General features: G+C 35.0%; 1 protein-coding gene across 6 annotated transcripts in view; it reads left to right on the top strand.

Annotated features, from left to right (window-relative positions):
- LOC125651957 (putative leucine-rich repeat-containing protein DDB_G0290503) overlaps positions 1-16,841 on the top strand; it is a 104,893-nt gene extending 88,052 nt beyond the window's left edge. The window contains exons 26-35 of one of the 6 annotated variants that reach the window (XM_056166673.1): positions 2,259-2,372; positions 2,908-3,021; positions 3,891-4,016; positions 7,550-7,591; positions 8,784-8,993; positions 9,168-9,197; positions 10,585-10,646; positions 11,751-11,789; positions 12,508-12,546; positions 14,335-16,841. In XM_056166673.1, coding sequence (XP_056022648.1) covers positions 2,259-2,372; positions 2,908-3,021; positions 3,891-4,016; positions 7,550-7,591; positions 8,784-8,993; positions 9,168-9,197; positions 10,585-10,646; positions 11,751-11,789; positions 12,508-12,546; positions 14,335-14,406 — 848 coding nt within the window. In that variant the 3' untranslated portion in view covers positions 14,407-16,841. The remainder of the gene's footprint in view (positions 1-2,258; positions 2,373-2,907; positions 3,022-3,890; positions 4,017-7,549; positions 7,592-8,783; positions 8,994-9,167; positions 9,198-10,584; positions 10,647-11,750; positions 11,790-12,507; positions 12,547-14,334) is intronic. The other 5 variants (XM_056166668.1, XM_056166669.1, XM_056166670.1 and 2 more) reach the window with 5 other exon arrangements.
- The last annotated feature ends 2,823 nt before the right edge of the window (positions 16,842-19,664 follow it).

Genomic DNA, 19,664 nt, shown 5'->3' with positions numbered 1-19,664 from the left:
AACAAACCAGTGACAACCAGTATTTGTAACAGACAGTACGTACATTATGTGTGTAGCCATTAGGCCACAATAAAATATATGTGTGTTTCTGGTTTCCATGGACCCTATAACTACTTTTTTGCTGCCAACCCTAAATATTTTATTGATGATATACATGTGTGTAAAAGAAAATAAAAATTCTGAATTTGAAATTTTTATCTTTTTGCATTCGAGTTTCTCTGATTTACATTTTACTACTATTGATCTTCAAAATGTGTGAAAAGTATTTGTAATATCATATAGACCTGTATTGAAAGTGTATAAAAAACTAAGATTTGATATAAAATGTTTTAACGTAGTTCCACACTCCTGTGACGTCATAGCAATTGGCAAAGTCAACGATTTAATGACAGGAACAAAAGTTTTGTTGGAGTCTTTTTCAATAGTTATTGTAAAAAATCTTGTTAGGCATAAAATATTTCAAAAGTCTTAGTTATACGTGAATAGTCAATGATATGTTTCAAAATATTGAATCCAAGACGATAACTCTGTTTTCATTGAATTATATTAAGTCCATTATGCGATAGATTTCCTTTATTTTTGACAAACATTTTACCAAGGTGATATGGAATCATTATCTTTGTCTTTTCATGAAATTACATCAAATTTTAATCCCGAGTGATTTTGAATAGCTCAACTGTATGGTGCCAGACTTCGGGTTTTTTTTTTATGGGGGTATACATACTGTGGAAGCTATAAATTTGAAATTATTAAGGAAAGGTATGGATTTTTGTTTATAAATAACTATAATAGATATACATCTACTAATATAAACAGAAAAAATGATATGTAAACCATGCTATAAGGAAAATGTGTCCACATTTGCTTGTCTTTTAACATTTTGGAGAAATTACGCTAATTCAATAATTTTACACACATCATTCTAAACTTGATGAACATATTCAAAATGACATGTGTTTTAGTTATTGACATGTTTCCCGATAAATAAATGCAATTCAAAAAATATTTTGTTGTTTTCATTTTAAAGGCATAGGGTCTATCTTTTATCTCAAAAAATGACATCACAATATTTTGCAAGAAGAATTCCAAAAAACAAATTTGTAGTATTAATTATGGGTTATCTATAGCTGCAGCACTTTGAAATTGAAGTCATTTTGACGTTTTAGCCCTATATAAAAATTTTGTCTGGAGGACAATATATTAAACTGGTACCCCGCTGATTGGTGGCTACACACAAACACAAGAGATGCAAAGTCAACAGGGTACTAGTTTAGGCAAATTAGAACAGGGAATTATTTTGTAATTACTATCGTATCCAATGTATTTGTAAACATTCCGAAGAACTTTATGTGATTTTCTAGTTATGATCTTAAATTTTGCCACCTTTTTGGAACATGCAAAATTTCACCAATATCTTAGACCCTATGCCTTTAAAATAACAATAAATAACTGTTTCCAATGAATTTAATAAAAATCTACATAGGGGTACATGACTTCAGTAGTGTCTGTAATGAAAATTAATATGGAAATCCTTAACTGTTTTGCCTTTTTTCATAACTCTGAATGTTAATTTATTGATTCCAAACTAAAAAATGCTACCTAAACCTCAGAAATCCAGGACTTATAGGCCTCACCTTAATAAAATAAAATGCTTTACCTACCTACCCTACCTAATTTTTTAAGAGTGAAATAGGAAACACACACATATTTTAGTTTGGCCTTATGTGTAACAGACAGTACGTATACATTTCATCCTTGGGATTACATGTGGTAGCCAGAATTTGTAACGGATAATCTATTTTGTCCCTGATATGACATAGGTGTTTGATATGTGTAACAGACAATAGATTTTGTCCTTTGGGTTATGTGTAGTAGCAGGTATTGTAACAGACAGTAGATTTTACAAGGCAGTTATAGCACGCCCCTCTACAGATTGTGAAGTGAAGAGACTTTATTGAACTATATGTATATATGCAGTATTACACAGGTGTTATAATAGAAACACTACTTAATCTAGGAGAAATTCTTTCAAAGAAACATTCCCATTAACAGTGTTGAGATACAATTATATCTTCTATGAATTAGGTGTGTATTCTGGTTTTGTATATAGATACAGACATTCTGATGTTATGAAAATATATGACAAATCCAGCTATAATTTCTATTATACGGTGTTCATGTCCATGCTGCATGCAGTAACAACTCTGTATGCAATAACAAGCTGATCCCTAAGATCTAATCCTTTTTATTCTTCTTAGAGTGTATGCAAAAGGCAGTTCAGGAACACCAGTCCATGATACACCAGGTGGCAAATCTGCAGAGAATGGAGCTGGAGAAGAGAGAATTGGAGCAAGACAAACAGCTGCATCTCAGTAATATCTAGGACTCATTTTCAGGGTCTTGTTGATAGAACTAAATAATGATCAAAATCACAAAGACAAATAATTCAATGTAGATTATCGGTAAACTCGGAAAACAAATCACTTTTGAACTGCTAGAGTTTGAGTCATTAACTGCCATATGTTAAGATTAATGTTGATAATGCCTTGTTGTATGTTTTCTTATATTGCAAATGCAGCCAAAACTATATATACAATGCAAATCCGATTGTGTGTTCCCGACTAGTGTCTTTGCCGCTTCAGGATCATACTCCCGAAGAAGTAAAGAAACTGGTCGAGTACACTCAATCGGCTTTGTGATATTTATTATACTACTACATAGAGAGAGAGAATGAATCTTCAATATCAAAGTGAACATATTTTATGTGCATATGCTTGGTGAAAGAAAATGTTTGGATATATGACCCAATAAAAGGAGAACAAGGGACAACCATGAGTCTATATAGTTCTAACTAGAATTGAATGACAAAAACATCATTTGTAAAGTAAGGTGTTTTGTCTCTTTCAGATGAAATCACCAGACTGCGGTCATCCCTGCAAGAATCGCAATATTTGCGAAATCATTTACAGGAATATTACAAATTACTGCAAGATTCTCAAATGGAATTAAACAGAGAAAAGGGTAAGCCTTGTATCAAAAAGGGGGGTGGGTGGGATTGTGTTTATGAACTTTCTTAAGGTAGTCGAAGATTTGGGCAGTAGTGATTTTAAGAAAATGATGACAGTTACGATTTAATCAGAATAGGACCTGAAATGGCCCCAGGAGATTATTTCGATTTTGTATTATTCGTAGTATATTCATGTAAAATTTAAGCTATTTAAAACTGTACATGTTTTGATTTATTTTTATAAATATTTTCATGTGAATTTTAACCTGCTTAACTGTATATACATCCTTGAATTTATTTTCGTTGTCAATCTTTCTCTAATTTTAAAATAGTTAACTCATTTTCAAATAGAATATATCGAAAAGTTCTGCAAGCAAATCCAATCTCTCTGACTTGTGTATGCATTTAAAAAGTGCTGAAGTGTTCGAAAAGCAGAATTGAAAATTTTGCCAAATCGTTTATCATTTTGGCCCATTGCATTCCGTGTGAACTCAAACTATTAATTCGCATATTTTCAGTCGTTATGTTCTTGGTAAGAATTGTTTCATTTCAACCATTCAGCATTCACTCCCCAACTTTAAAGTTTTGTTCACAAACCATTCAGCGCTCATTCGCCAATGTTATGATGGCTGTCTATAAATTGTGCTTTCCAGCCTCTCAAGGGTATTTAATTTTATTTTTTTAAATGATTTTACACTAAAATTCATTTCAACACCGTGGCATCATACATTATTGGCGTGTTAGTCCTACTCAAGCTTTGTACTCATTCCTTATTTTATATCGCCTAATGCAGCCAAGGATCAAAATGTGAAAGTGGATGTTAGAATCCATGAAGAAAAATTGTTTTTGATCGTTCCAATCTTTATGTTTTTATTCTACATAGAACAAAATAGACATTTCAACGAATTGTTGTCAACCACTGGTCATCGTTTAGAGAATATGGCTGGGGACTTGCACACTTACCGCTCTTCATCTGAAAACAATCGACGATTACTGGAACATGAAAAAGGTAACAACAGAATTTTAAAAAACTGTCCTCCATATCGGTCTTTGTTTATTTTCCAGTGGTCAGCTATTTCATGTAAAGTACTCACAGGCATGCATGCTTGCCACATATGATTTTCATATGTGGATCATATGATTAGCTTCATATGAGAATCATAAAAAGGGCATCATGTGAATCATATGTGCTTATTCATATGATTCACTTATCATATGATTCACATATGAAGGTTTTGTGTGCATGCATGTTGTGCTAATGTAAGGAAATTAACTCATATGTAAATCATATATACGAGACATGTATGTGTACTTTAATTATGTAATATGCAGATGCTGGAAATCAAGTATTTCTATTCATTCTACAACTACTTCTTGATTAAATAACCAATGCAAAGTACAAAAAAATTATTACTCAATATTCTCTAAAATGTCTCAATCTTAAAGATATGGAACAGCTGCAACGATGAACAGAAATAAAAGATTTGACAGTGCATATTTACATAACTTTTGAAATCAGAATGAAAGATTCACATTTGTAAAAAGTGAAATTTTCACCAAAAAGAAGACAAAGCAAGATTAGCACTTGTCGATACATATATTTTGTGCTAAATTTCAGTTCCTTTCATACACATATAAAAAGCATATATCATATTTAAAAGTAACAAGTAAATCAATAACTGCACATGATTTTAAAGAAGAAATACACAAACATACAATAAACAATAACTTGAATTTATAAAATCTTAATTAAAAAAGTTATGATAAATATTTCTCAATTCTTCTCTCCTCGTTTCCCTCCAATTTCTCCCACTTGTCCAGTCTACCATCCTTATTGACGGCGTCCACAAACTTATGGAACTCAGTCCAGAAAGCAAAGCCACTTGTTCCTCCTTTACAGAACAATTTCTGTGTTGCGCAGAAAGATCTCTATGGAAATTAGAAATAAACATATATACAAGTATTGTTTCAGGTATTATGCATGCCTTTAAGTGAATCAATGCTAAAGTGAGATGATTTCCTTCCAAGGAAATGCTATTGTCTCAAGCCACAATCTGGAGTTCGCTCATAGCTCTTTCCAGAATGAGAGAGGATGGTACATTTTGACATTTTGGCCGTGACATGTGACAACGAGTAAATGCGTGCCATTTCCATTTCTTATTTTTTAAAAAAGAAATAAACTTCACATTGTAGTACAATGAGGATCGTATGTGGCACTTTTCCTCATGTATGATTAAGATTAGTCTTACAGAGTTGGCGAAAGAGCGTAAAAAACTACCAGACCAGGGTTTGACATTTACTTTTTTTAGCACTAGACCAGTCGGGCTACTTCAAATGATTTTTACTAGACCTGACCTGACACCCACTAGCCCTGACCAACTTTCCAGAAAAAAAAAACCTGGTGGTTTCTCCATATTTAAATACTTAATTCAAATGACAAACGTTAAGTTTGAACTAAAACGTACTTAATTTTCTCAAAAACATCTTTAGTCTTGCCATTCAATTTGATGCTTTTATTTTCAAACGCATTTTCTGTTGTTGTTTTTATTAAATTCTACCCGACACAGAAATTCTTTAGTCCATTTCTTAAAATAAAGTGGCCTCAACCGCTTTTTTTTTTTAATTTCTATTTCATAAGCCCTGCTTTGTTTCTTCCCAACCTATTCATTTTTTTTCTGAATCTCTCTGGACATTTTTTCTTGAGAAGTCGTATTTGAAAAACGAGACATTCCCGCACATGTGTCAAAACCGAAAAATGGCTGTTTACGACGTAATGTATTACATGTAATTTGATAGACACTTTCTTATATTCAATTAAAATAAACTGTTTTTTTCAAATGAAAATAAATTCAGTTTATATCTATGTATCCGAAACATAACTTTACACACATTAATTAACACCGAGTAAATATCGTAAAACATCACTCCCGACAGCGACTATCAGTTATTGTTTTTAGTTAAGAATAAAATATCTTATGGTTTAACATAAAGTTTCTTGTTTATTTTTTCAACACGACCAGTCGGACTAGTAAATCGACATTTTGCCCGACCTGACCTGTCATTTAGTAGACTCGGTCGGTCGGACGTGCCTTAGTGTCAAACCCTGCAGACATCATGTCCTGTAGATGAGGGATAATTTAGAAAATCTACCAGACAAGTTAAAAATTTACCAGACAAATGAAAGAAAATTGCATCAACGTCTTTTATTTTCAAGCCTTGAGTGTGACAGTTCAAAACATTAACTTGTGTTTAACGGCTCTATGTGTTTTGACCACACAGGATTAAATTTTTTTCTCAATTTTGTTGAAGTTTGATTTTCATCCTTGTTTGCTCACAGTTCTTGTTGATATAATCATATAACTCAGACCGAACCCCCCCCCCCCCCCCCCCCAAATTTACAAAAGAATATTTATAGAATAAGTATAACCATTTTCATTTAATTACTCATTTTACTGTGCATATGCATCATGAGACTAAAATTTGCCATTTTTAGCACCTTTGATATATCTTCAAAATAGACAACAAGGTCGGAAACTTCAAAACTGAATGTAGATACCCTCCTTACAAAACTCGATACAGTACTAATAATGAAAGACAAGTATTATGTGATGTAGTTGTTTTCTCACTCAACCTTACTACAGAATTTCTTCAAACTACACAACATAAAGCTGACCAACATTTACATATCTATTACATAAAATTTTCATGGTTTTATTTATTGTAATTTTTTTTTTTAAAATTAAGTAAGGGGTGGGGATCTGAACCACGATTGATCAACCATTTGATAGACCACATAATCAGAAGTAGAATGACATGCATGATATTGACAGTTCATGCACAGAGTGGGCTTACGATTTCTGGGAAAGCAAGTTCGTGGTATACAATCAGACTAAGTTTACGTTTGCGTAAAAGTCAATAAACAACGCAGATATGATCTTTTGTTTTGTGTGCTAATATCTACCGGACAATTTGTGAAATGAGGTTCTAAGTTTTACCGGACAAACTGAAAATTTACCAAAGTTATCTGGTAGTCCAGTCAGTCTTTCACCAACTCTGGTCTTTATAATAATCAAATACACTTTCACATGGTATGATGTACATGTAAACTTATCACACATGGATATAGTTTCTATGATTATTCAGGAAATCTGCAAGAGATTAGTAATAAGGAAATTAAAAAGTTTTTTCCAAAGTTTTATCTTTTGTGAAACAGACCACATTTTCTGATTGCATGTCAGAGAAGCATATTTTGGGTAGCTTTTGATTTCTAGCATATACTGAAAAAAACTACAAGTACGAACTCACATATATCATGTAATCAAACATCATTATCTTTGGATACATGGATTTCCATAATATGCAGGCACACATTATTAAATTTGTTTGCATACCACGGAGGTCTTTACTTGTACAGTGTATTAGTACAATAGATGTCAAAAATGTATCATCTAATGAACCACATACATCAAGAAAAGGGCATGCACTGTAAAAGTAATGAAATAATTATTTGAAAGTTACAGATAATATGATCTTGTTTTCCAGAAAATGTGCATGGTCTTCAACGACAGATTGATCGTCTCTCGAGTAAGTACACCCGCACTTTGTGAGTCTCATGTGTATGTATACACACACTCAACAAGCACTGCACGTAAGTATACCCACACTAACAAGTCACATATTCAATTTACTCACACTAACAAGTCACATATTCAATATACCCACACTAACAAGTCACATATTCAATATACCCACACTAACAAGTCACATATTCAATATACTCACACTAACAAGTCACATATTCAATATACTCACACTAACAAGTCACATATTCAATATACCCACACTAACAAGTCACATATTCAATATACCCACACTAACAAGTCACATATTCAATATACCCACACTAACAAGTCACATATTCAATATACCCACACTAACAAGTCACATATTCAATATACCCACACTAACAAGTCACATATTCATTATACCCACACTAACAAGTCACATATTCAATATACCCACACTAACAAGTCACATATTCAATATACCCACACTTTGCAAACCTCGCGTGTTTTACACCCACTTGTTGAGATATACATGTAAGCCTACCTATATTTAGCAAGACTCAGATGTATGTATGCCCATCAAATTTCATGTGTAAGTATGCCCACACGTAGCAAGCTAGTCCTATTTGTAAATATACCCACACATAGCAAGTCCGATGTGTATAGGAAGTCTTGCATGCAAGTATACCCACCTTTAGAAATTCCACATGTAGCTATACTTACAATTCGGAAAAGGTGAGGGTAACAAACAGTGATCAATCTTATTACTCCTATAAAGAGTACAACATTAGGAGTAGGGCAAATATGGAGCCCTGAACATACCATAGGTGGGATGAGGTGCATAGGAAAAGTAAGCATTCCCAGTTGACCAGTCAGCCCTATATATCTAAATCCGTTAAATGGATTAATCTGTAGTCAAAAACATTGTGTAAATCAAAGGCCTGAAGGGCCTGAGAGTCGACTCGCTCTTCATTGTCAACTGGAATAGGTAATCTTGAAGGAGCAAGATAGTAGTAATTGTTTTATACTGTTGCTGAATATTAGGATTTAGCTTAGATATTCAGAGCAGGGAATATTTCTAGATTTCATAGCCCTTGGGAGTAGTGATGCTTTTTCACTAGTATTCAGGTGACTGATAACGCCCGTGGGCCTCTTGTTGTTTTAAACCAGCAAGTGTTGACATGATATTAATCTATCCCAATCTGTTATAGTGATGAATGAAAAGTTACAAGAAGAACGTGACAAATACCACCAAGAAAGCTTTGACTTAAAAGATCAAAACCAAGAATTGAATGAAGAGATGGAGAGATCAAGGATTGAAAACACAGAATTGAAACAACAAATTCAAAATCTAACACTGCCCCAACAAATGGCTGAAGACGCAACTGATGGAACAATCGAAATTAGAAGATTTCCACAAGGTAAATGTTTTACTTGGAGGTAGACGGGGAGGCAATATGTATATGCCTTGTATATGGAAAAGAAATGTTAATAATTTGCATCTTGGCAACATGCTCTCTTTCTTTGAGAAAACGTGAATATGATAGGTTTTTGAGGCTTGAAAACATAACTCCAAAGGTTAATTTCTTTAATAGGAGGACCCATTCAAGGGGGATTTCAAAGTGGTAATAATTTACTTTAATCAAACAATGAGAACTTTATCATATCATATATCATATATATAATGTGTAATGCATTGAATATCATATGGTTGGTGTATTGGATTTTAAGAAGTTAAATTACTGTAAATACACGAAAAATGTTTTCAAAGCTTTGTCAGGCTTCAGACGCATAATTAAGTTCCTTTATTACAATTTTTTCCGATATGTAGAGTTCCTTTGTTTAATCTTTTTGACATTCATTAATATAAACCATTTTAGATTGAGGAACAATAATAAAATGTAAAAAATCATATTTGGCCGGATTGCACAAGATGCAAATTACTTATAGAGTGGTGGGCGAGCTAGGTACCTACTTAATCAACTCCTCTCACACTCTAACTTGATGTTCCTCAAACTTTGTACAGTTGTTATGGATACATTGCAGATGTGCATGTGCCTTTATGAAAATAAGACATTTTTTGAAAAATTTGCATGTAGTTGAACTTAGTCATTATTTTTTTTAGCATTTCTTGAATAGACGGTACCTATTTTGTGTAATCAACTCCTCTCACACCTCTAACTTGATGTTCCTCAAACTTTGTACAGTTGTTATGGATACATTGCAGATGTGCATGTGCCTTTATGAAAATAAGACATTTTTTGAAAAATTTGCATGTAGTTGAACTTAGTCATTTTTTTTTTTTTTTAGCATTTCTTGAATAGACGGTACCTATTTTGTGTAATCAACTCCTCTCACACCTCTAATTTGATGTTCCTCAAACTTTGTACAGTTGTTATGGATACATTGAAGATGTGCATATGTCTTTTTGAAAGTGATAAGACATTTTTTGAAAAATTTACATGTAGTTGAACGTTGTCATTTGTAAGGATGTCTTGAATAGATGGTACCTATTTTTGTAATCAACTCCTCTTACAGACTGTAACTTACAGCATTTATTTGACATCCTTCAGACCTTGTACAGCTTTTATGGAAGCATTGAAGATGTGCATGTGTCTTTTTGGAAGTGATCGGACATTCTTTGAAAAATTTACATGCATATGATGTAGTTGAACTTTGTCATTTTTTGAGCATGGTACCTACTTTGTGTAACCAACTCCTCTCACAGGTTTTACTTAACATTTTTTAGACCTTGTACATTATAGATGTTATAAAATCATTGAAAATATACATATGACATTTTAAAAGCGCTTCTTTTTTTGGTTGAAAAATTCTACATTTAATATGTCATTTCCGCAGTATGTTTTGTACTGCTGTCTGAATGATAGATAAGATATTTTAAAGCAACCCGGCCATTTCTGTTCTTGGATCTATTTTTTCAGTATTTTTGAAAATGAAAATATTTCCTAGGATTAAGCTTTAAAATTTAATTGTAACCATTTTGCTCGACAGTGTCAGATAGAGTACCTTCTTCATTTCAGGAGGTAATTTCAATTTTACAAGTACACCATCAGGTAATTCATTTGAGCATTTCTGATTTATATATATATATATATCTTCAAAATTTAAATAGAGTATCAGTAATCGGATAACAATATTAAAAAAATTATATGAAAAGAAAACACAAAAATCCTCCGTAAAGCTTTTAGCGCTTTCATTACATCTTCAGAAGCTTCTGAAGATGTAATGAAAGCGCTAAAGCTTTACGGAGGATTTTTGTGTTTTCTGTTCATATATTTTTTTAAATATATATATATATATATATACAGTGATCCCCCGTTATAATGCCACCCCTGCATATCGCCAAAAAAGTTCATAGTCCTGTTTTCCTCGTTATGTAAAACCCCGTTATAACGCCATCCCCCGTTATAACGCCATCCCCCGCATACCACCATCCCCCGTTATAACGCCATCCCCCGCATACCGCCATCCCCCGTTATAATGCCATCCCCCGCATACCGCCATCCCCCGTTATAACGCCATCCCCCGCATACCGGCCATCTCCCGTTATAACGCCATCTCCTGCATACCGCCATCCCCCGCATACCGCCATCCCCCGTTATACCGCCATCCCCCGCATACCGCCATCCCCCGTTATAACGCCATCCCCCGCATACCACCATCCCCCGTTATAACGCCATCCCCCGCATACCGCCAACCAATTTACAGGTACGATTTGGTCAATTACCGTTATAATCAACCCGCTAATTATTGCCAATCAGCGGCAGAAAAATTTCAGTGAGCAGGCTTAACCAATTATCCACCGTTAGTCCTCCAGGTATCAAAGTTTGGAGCAGATAATAAGTAACGTAAACAATAATCATCTGAGTTCAAATATGCAGTATTGTTTTTGAAATCTGAGTATGGCGGACACACCGAAATCTAATAGCACATTGATGGAGTAGATAAAATTTGTTTGATTTCTTATGACAGCTGTACACCCCCCCCCCTCCCCCGATATAATGCCACCCCCGTTATAATGCCAAAATTGCATAGGTACAAATGTTGGCGTTATAACGGGGGATCACTGTACATACATGCTTTCATTACCAATAAATGATAACAGTTGTTCACAGTTGATGTTTTGGTGATAAAATGAATCTGTTAAATTTTTACAGGTCGGCCAAAAGGAAATGGTCCGGCAGTCTTCGGCTTTGGTAAGTTAATCTATGTTACAACACATGATTATCTTGTTTTTTACGTATTTGGCTGGGTTGCACGATGTGCAAACAGCTTATAATATGGTGAATGGCGGGCAGGCGTCCCTGTAAAAGGATACCTACTTTGTGTAATCAATTCCTCTCACACCTCTAACTTGAGGTTCCTCAAACTTTGTGCAGTTGTTATGGACACATTGAAAATGTGCACGAGTCATTTTGAAAGTGATCAGACAATTTTTCGAAAAATTTACATATAGTTAAATTTACAGGTATGATTTGGTCAATTACCATTATAATCAACCCCGCTAATTATTGCCAATCAGCGGCAGAAAAATTTCAGTGAGCAGGCTTAACCAATTATCCACCGTTAGTCCTCCAGGTATCAAAGTTTGGAGCAGATAATAAGTAACGTAAACAATAATCATCTGAGTTCAAATATGCAGTATTGTTTTTGAAATCTGAGTATGGCGGACACACCGAAATCTAATAGCACATTGATGTAGTAGATAAAATTTGTTTGATTTCTTATGACAGCTGTACACTCCTCCTCCCCCGATATAATGCCACCCCGTTATAATGACAAAATTGCATAGGTACAAATGTTGGCGTTATAACGGGGGATCACTGTACATACATGCTTTCATTACCAATAAATGATAACAGTTGTTCACAGTTGATGTTTTGGTGATAAAATGAATCTGTTAAATTTTTACAGGTCAGCCAAATGGAAATGGTCCGGCAGTCTTCGGCTTTGGTAAGTTAATCTATGTTACAACACATGATTGTCTTGTTTTTTACGTATTTGGCTGGGTTGCACGATGTGCAAACAGCTTATAATATGGTGAATGGCGGGCAGGCGTCCCTGTAAAAGGGTACCTACTTTGTGTAATCAATTCCTCTCACACCTCTAACTTGACGTTCCTCAAACTTTGTGCAGTTGTTATGGACACATTGAAAATGTGCACGAGTCATTTTGAAAGTGATCAGACAATTTTTCGAAAAATTTACATATAAAGTTTTGTCATTTTTTAAGCATGACTTGAATATACAGTCCATATTTTGTGTAATCAACTCCTCTTACAGCATTTATTGACATCCTTCAACTTCCCTTCAGACCTGGTACAGCTTTTATGGAAACATTGGAGATATGCATTTGTCTTTTTGGAAGTGATCGGTCATTCTTCGAAAAATTGACTTGTACCTGATGTAGCTGAACTTTGTCATTTTTAAGCATGTTACCCACTTTGTGTAACCAACTCCTCTTACGGCTTTTACTTTTTCAGACCTTGTACATTATAGTTGTTATAGAATCATCGATATCATTGACCCACTGGCATTAATTTGGCAGTAAACGTAACATCATTATTTACTATTTAGAAAAGCATATAATCATATCAAGAACGAAAATGGCTGGGTTGCTTTAAGGTATGTTATCTATTATAGAGTCAGCAGTATAAAACATAATGGAAAAATAACGTTACCGGTAAATGTAGAATTTTTCAAATAGAGGTGTGAGAGGAGTTGGCGACACAAATTAAATTCAACATTTGTACATTTCATATCAGTCGCTGTATTACCCCAATTGCCACGAATTTGTATGAAATATGGGAACACGACATTACATGTATGCAATTATAGTTATTGTTTTTGTCCTGTCTGTCATTCTGTCTGAAACTTTAACTATGCTAATAACTTTTGAACAGTAAGTGATAGAGCTTTGATATTTCACATGAGTATTCCTTGTGACAAGACCTTTCTGTTGGTACTAAACCTTTTGACCTTGACATTTGACCTACTTTAATTTTTTTTTTTACATTGGTCATAACTTCTAAATGGTAAATATTAGAGCTTTCATATTGTACATGAGCATTTCTTGTGACAAGATCTTTCTACTGGTACCAAGATGTTTGTCCTTGTGACCTTGGCCATCTTCGGAATTGGCCATTATCGGGGGCATTTGTGTTTCACAAACACATCTTGTTTTTTAAAAATAACGTTGGCATGTTTTCATATTTAGTATACCAGAATATGCAGCGCTAATTCATGCCCGTGCAAAATACTGTACATAAGGCTTCTGAACATTTGTATTGATCAATTACAGCTGTATGTACAGTATTTTGTGCAGCCATGAATATTTCCACTTCAATTGGTCCCGTGGGGATCTGGGTTAGAATAGGTCTCCACAGTACCCCTTGCTTGTAAGAAGCGACTAAATAGGGTGGTACTTTGGATGAGATCGCGAAAACCGAGGCCCAGTGTAACAGCAGGTGTGGCGCAATGGAGATCCCTCCCTGCTTAAAGGCCATCAGCGCCGAGCATATAGGCCTTAATTTTGCAACCCTTCACCGGCAATGGTGATGTCTCCATATGAGTGAAAAATTCTCAGGAGGAACATTAAACAATATAAAATCAATCAATACAAGTCAATTGAAATCATTTGTTGTTGAGATTTGTATAATTCCACATCATCTCACAGTAAGGTAATTTTCACTGCTATCTTGATGCATGCTATTTTCTCACAATTTTGTTGTTGTTTTTACAGGGATGGGTTCTACTTATCCTCAAAGCTAGATCCAAACAACAAATGAATGAAGCAGAAGTCGTATTGTTATAGTTTATTAGACTATTGGTATGGTAGTGTGCACATTTTTTTTTTCATTGAATGACATTTACTTTTTATACTATTTACATGTACTACATTTTATTCCTCTTTTTAATTGCATTTTTAGAAATATATCTTTACAGGGAATGGATTTTTTGTACTACATTTCATTAGTTTTCTTCCACTTTTTAATTGCATTTTTAAAAATATAGCTTTACAGGGAATGGATTTATAATATTTTTTCAATGTTTTAAGGTACCTGCACACCTGTACATGTTTTGACATCTCTAAATATTTCAATAGACATTTGGGGAGGGGGGGAGCTAACAGAAGGAAGATATGAACTCATTGACGCATAGAGGAATAACAAGGTATTATTTTGTGGAGTAACACCCTGCCATATTACGAACACTCCACTCGTGAGTAATATATAGAAAAATTAATTTCTGTCTATAATTTACAATGAAAATCAAATATTATATAGCTTTTGAATAAAATTCAAAATATTATTCTACCTAACAGGGAACTGCAACATCTCATATTTTAAAATCGACATCAAAGTTCATATGCACAATCTTTATGCTATAAATTGATGTTGATTAAAGGAACTAGGTCGAATTTTGATATTTTTAGAACAGTTTATTTCTATTCTATACTTATTATGATAACATTGTTTTTTAGAGGAAAAAACCCTCTAAACTTCACTGTTTGAGGGTGATGTGAATTTCAAAACGTTATGCTGTGGAATGTGTAGTGAATTTTCAAACTATTTAGAACATGCACTAGGCCTATAAAATGTTTGTGTGAATAAATTAAAAGTTAGTCTTGGCGGAGTCAGACCTGAGATTGCAAAAGGTCTATTTAATTTGATAGATCACTGTAACCCCATCAACATCTTGGATAAAAGGCTCCACTTGTATACATTGTATTTGATTTTTACATGATGTAATTGCACTTACTTTTCTACTTTTCTACAAAATTTTCATATTTGTATTTAAATTCTGAGTCATTTCAATTTTACTTATTCATATGTATTCATTTTTACAAATTTAGTTCAAAGCACTTTTATAAAACAATTGCCACACGTTTACATTGATACATAGCAGCAGTGAAAAAAATACTCTTCGACTAGCTTTTATGGAAACAAATTATGATTTTAAAAAAGTTTAGATTTCCACTGACGAAACAAGGACTTCTGATGGTTAATTTCTGGTAAATATTTCTAGTCTCACTTCGGGGACATGGACACGATTTCTGATACTTTGAAATGAGCATTTTTATTTTTGGTTATAGAAATAAAGATCTTTATAAATAAGTGAATAAAAATATTTCTACACAAGATTGGTTTCGTATTTACATGGAGCAGGCTCCCAAACTGGTTGTTTATAAATGCGCGCATATTGTAGGACTATAAACAAGCCCTTGTTATATGATTAGCCTAGAGACCACGTGCAGAGGTAAGAACACCCATGCTTTCTAAAATGTATGTCAATTATATTCAATATGTTGACATATTGGGTTAATTGTAGCCCACACAAGTTGTGGAGGGTATATTTTTGTTTTTGACCCGTCTGTCAGGTTTTTTTTGCCAGCGTAACTCCTCTGAGACCGCGCAACAGAATTTTGTAAAACTTTGTAGTTAATAAGGACACACTATGTAGATGTGCATATTCCCAGGAAATTCTGATTCATAATTTTTCTGGGAGTTATGCCCCTTTTCGACTTAGAATTTCGAGCTCATCTGTCCTGTTCTTGTCAGCACAACTCCCCTGAGACCGCTCAACAAAATTTCGTGAAATTGTAGTTAATAAGGACACACTGTAGATATGCATATTCCTAGGAAATTCTGATTCATTAATTTTCCTAGATCTCAGTATGAATGATAATTTGTTATGATTTTGTCTGATTGTCCTTCAGTAATGCATAGCATTACCATTCATTATCAATCTCTTCCACGGAGTTATGGTCCTTTCTCTCCCTTGTAAGAATTTGAAGAGAATGATTCATTATATGTGGGGCATCGTCATAAGCAATGTTGAAGCGTGAGGTATGTGAAGTTGCTCTCCTTTTCACTATAAATCAATCTAAAGTGCAAGCAGAAAGAAAAAAGAACAGAAAATATTCTTTGTAGAAGCTTTTTTTCCCCACCGAAGCCGTCAGCTCTGACGCCATTTTGGGCCACGTGACGTATAAACATAATTGAGGCTCATGAATGAAAAGTTTAGATGTCTCAAATGCACCTCTGCATGAGTTTTTTGAAATTTCGGTTTGTTGCTATGGTTAGCTCGTATCTAAACATTTAATTATTTAAGTAATTTTCAAGGAAATCGTGTCCATACCCCTTTAAATATTACATATGTCTTGTACTTGTATTTTATATGCATTTCTGTACTGCAGTGTATTAGATTAGTACTTTTCCTATATAATAAATCATATATTCACATTCACCAGTGTATCTCCTTACATGACAATACTAATGATTGCAACTGACATTCAGTTTCGTAATATGTTGACGGTGCTACCGTTTGAGCGAGCGCAGCTTCATGTACGTAGTCTGGATATTTTGCAATGTTCATGCTTTGATCAGGTTCAATTTGAACAATATCGGATAGTACCCGACTCAGATGCACGGACTTTTCATGGTTAGTGAACACATGTTGTTTATTGAAGTGTTCATACGCACGAGTTTTACTGGCCAATACTGTTTGGAGTGAGAATTATAAAAGGTTTGTTTGGACACTATTTGTTGCACTTTAGTTTTGACAAAATTTACCCTTCTGCCATACCACGACTCAGCGAAAACCAACGTAATCGTGCTGTTGGGATGCTTCAAGCTGGAATGACACAAAATATCGTGGCAAGACACTTTGGAGTTCATCGGAACACCATCCAGTCATTATGGAGACGTTTCCAACAATCTGGTAACACTCGGGATCGACCACGTTCTGGGCGTCCTCGTGTGACGTCGCGTGGACAGGACAACCACATTAAACTTGTGCACCTGAGAAATCCTTTTCAGACAGCAAGTTTGACTGCTCGTAGCATTCCTGGACTTCGACCAATCAGTCCAAGAACTGCGTAATCGTCTGCGCGAGCACAACATCAGACCAATACGTCCAGCGGTGCGCCCAATAGTGCTTCAGCGTCATCATGGTGCAGAAGACACCTGCGATTCAGAATACAGGACTGGGCCAATATTCTGTTCATTGATGAATCCAGATTTCATTTGGATAGCAGTGAAGACCGTTGTAGAGTGTATCGTCGCGTTGGGGAGCGGTACCAGGACGCTTGTGTTGTGCACGTCGACAGTTCGGTGGAGGTGGCGTTATGGTGTGGGGTGGAATAACAGCACATGGAAGGACCCCTCTACAAATTGCCAATGGAAATCTCACCGGCATACGCTATCGAGACGAAATTATTCAGCGCCATGTGATATCCTTCATACAGAGACAGCAAAATCACACCACTCTGCAGCAAGACAACGCAAGGCCAAATGTTGCACGTGTAGTCTGGGATTTTTTTGTTCAACAGAATGTCGATGGCTTGCCTTGGCCAGCTGTTTCCCCCCATTTATCGCCGATCGAGCACGTCTGGGATGAAATGGAACGACGTCTACTCCGTTTACGAAATCAGCCAGTGACATTGGCTGATTTAGGCCAGGCTTTAACCACCATCTGGAATAACATCTCTCAAGCATTTCTGAGCACTTTAGTGGCATCAATGAGGCGCCGTTGTCAAGCATGCGTGAATGCAAATGGTGGTCACACGCGTTATTAACTTTGTTAATTCCAAGTTCGAATACCAGTGTCTTTCGAGTGTGCTGAAATTGACGTTATTCGACGTTAACATTAATGGATTATGAAATGTAACGAATACATTTGTTAACAGTATTACAAAAAATAAAAATTTGTTCATTGTTATTTTTTATTATTTTTTCATATATTAAATAATGCAGTTTCTTTTTTCCGCTAGTATATCTACATGTACTCCTGTTATTTTCAACGCTCTACGAGAAAATCGGTGATTTTACTGTGGAGCATTGCCTGCAACGTCTTGATGTTAGATGCTATAATAGCATGATGGTAATATTTTAATTTCGTAAATAATATTTATAATAATTAGGGCACATATTTTGTTAAAATGTTGATATAGACATGTACATTTGAAAGAAAACAAATGAATTAAAAGAGAAATGGTATATCAGAATAAGCCGCATGAAGCATACGATATTGTTCATAAATCTCTCTATCTTTTATGCAATTTCCTTGATATTCATAGATAATTTTCCTTGTCAGTTTAATCTTTTATGTAGAGAATACAAACCCGATGTATATTTTGGTATTGTAATATACTCAAGATTGTAGTACCCCAAAACGTATGCAACGCGTTGCAGATAACAGTATAAAGCCGTTTATAATTTAAGATAATTGACAAATGTCAACACGTTTGCGTAATAATCGGGAGGGTTTGTTGAGTGATCTGCTGAGTGCCTACTAGGTGTTATCTGTCTGGAGGGTATTTCATCACGCACGGGCGACTAGGCATGTCTCAAAGTTATCTCAACTAATATTCAAAGATACAATTGACAGAGCGGAAAATTGCAAAACCAAAAATATAAAACGTGTCACCGGTAGAAACCGCATCAATGAAATATTTGATAGCTACTCGATGTTACAGACCAGGACCATCTACTGAATCCGTGGTATTTATAGATAAATAGTGTGACGTTTTATCGTACTCGGAAACAAAACAGTTAATTTTTATAACCTCGCTGTTCATGTGAGAGAAATGTACGCATTTAACACACCTCCTCAATGTTGGTGTTAATTTACTGTAACCAGTTTCTGTGGGTGACCTTGCCAGGTAAATGAACAGACTACGGACTCCCGATACTGTGTCCAAGTCTGCCTCCTGAACTGTGACCGATGCGAGACTAACGTGCCCATGATGGAGAGTGACTTTGACCTTTGTCTCGTCACGCTCTGTAGGGCCTGTTTTGGGGAGCCCCTCTCTGAAGAGAAGTCCTTCAGACAACGAGGAGCTACTAATTATCCACAATGTGAAACCATGGAGACGATTCATGTAAGCTTCACTGTATACTGTGTGACGCCCCAATCTGTTTTCTCTGTTTTGCAAATCAGCAAGTTATGGAGCTACTGATTGATCCCAAGAAAGAAACATCCACGTCTGATTTAAAAGAAGTGAAACACCTAGGAGGTTATAAAAGTTGGCTCGGGCTCCAGCTCCAACTCTAGCTCGAAAACAAGATT

This window comes from Ostrea edulis, chromosome 5 (assembly GCF_947568905.1).
Source record: "Ostrea edulis chromosome 5, xbOstEdul1.1, whole genome shotgun sequence".
Classification (NCBI taxonomy): Eukaryota; Metazoa; Mollusca; class Bivalvia; order Ostreida; family Ostreidae; genus Ostrea; species Ostrea edulis.
The sequence above is the reverse complement of the archived record's forward strand: the minus strand, read 5'-3'. Positions and strand labels throughout refer to the sequence as shown.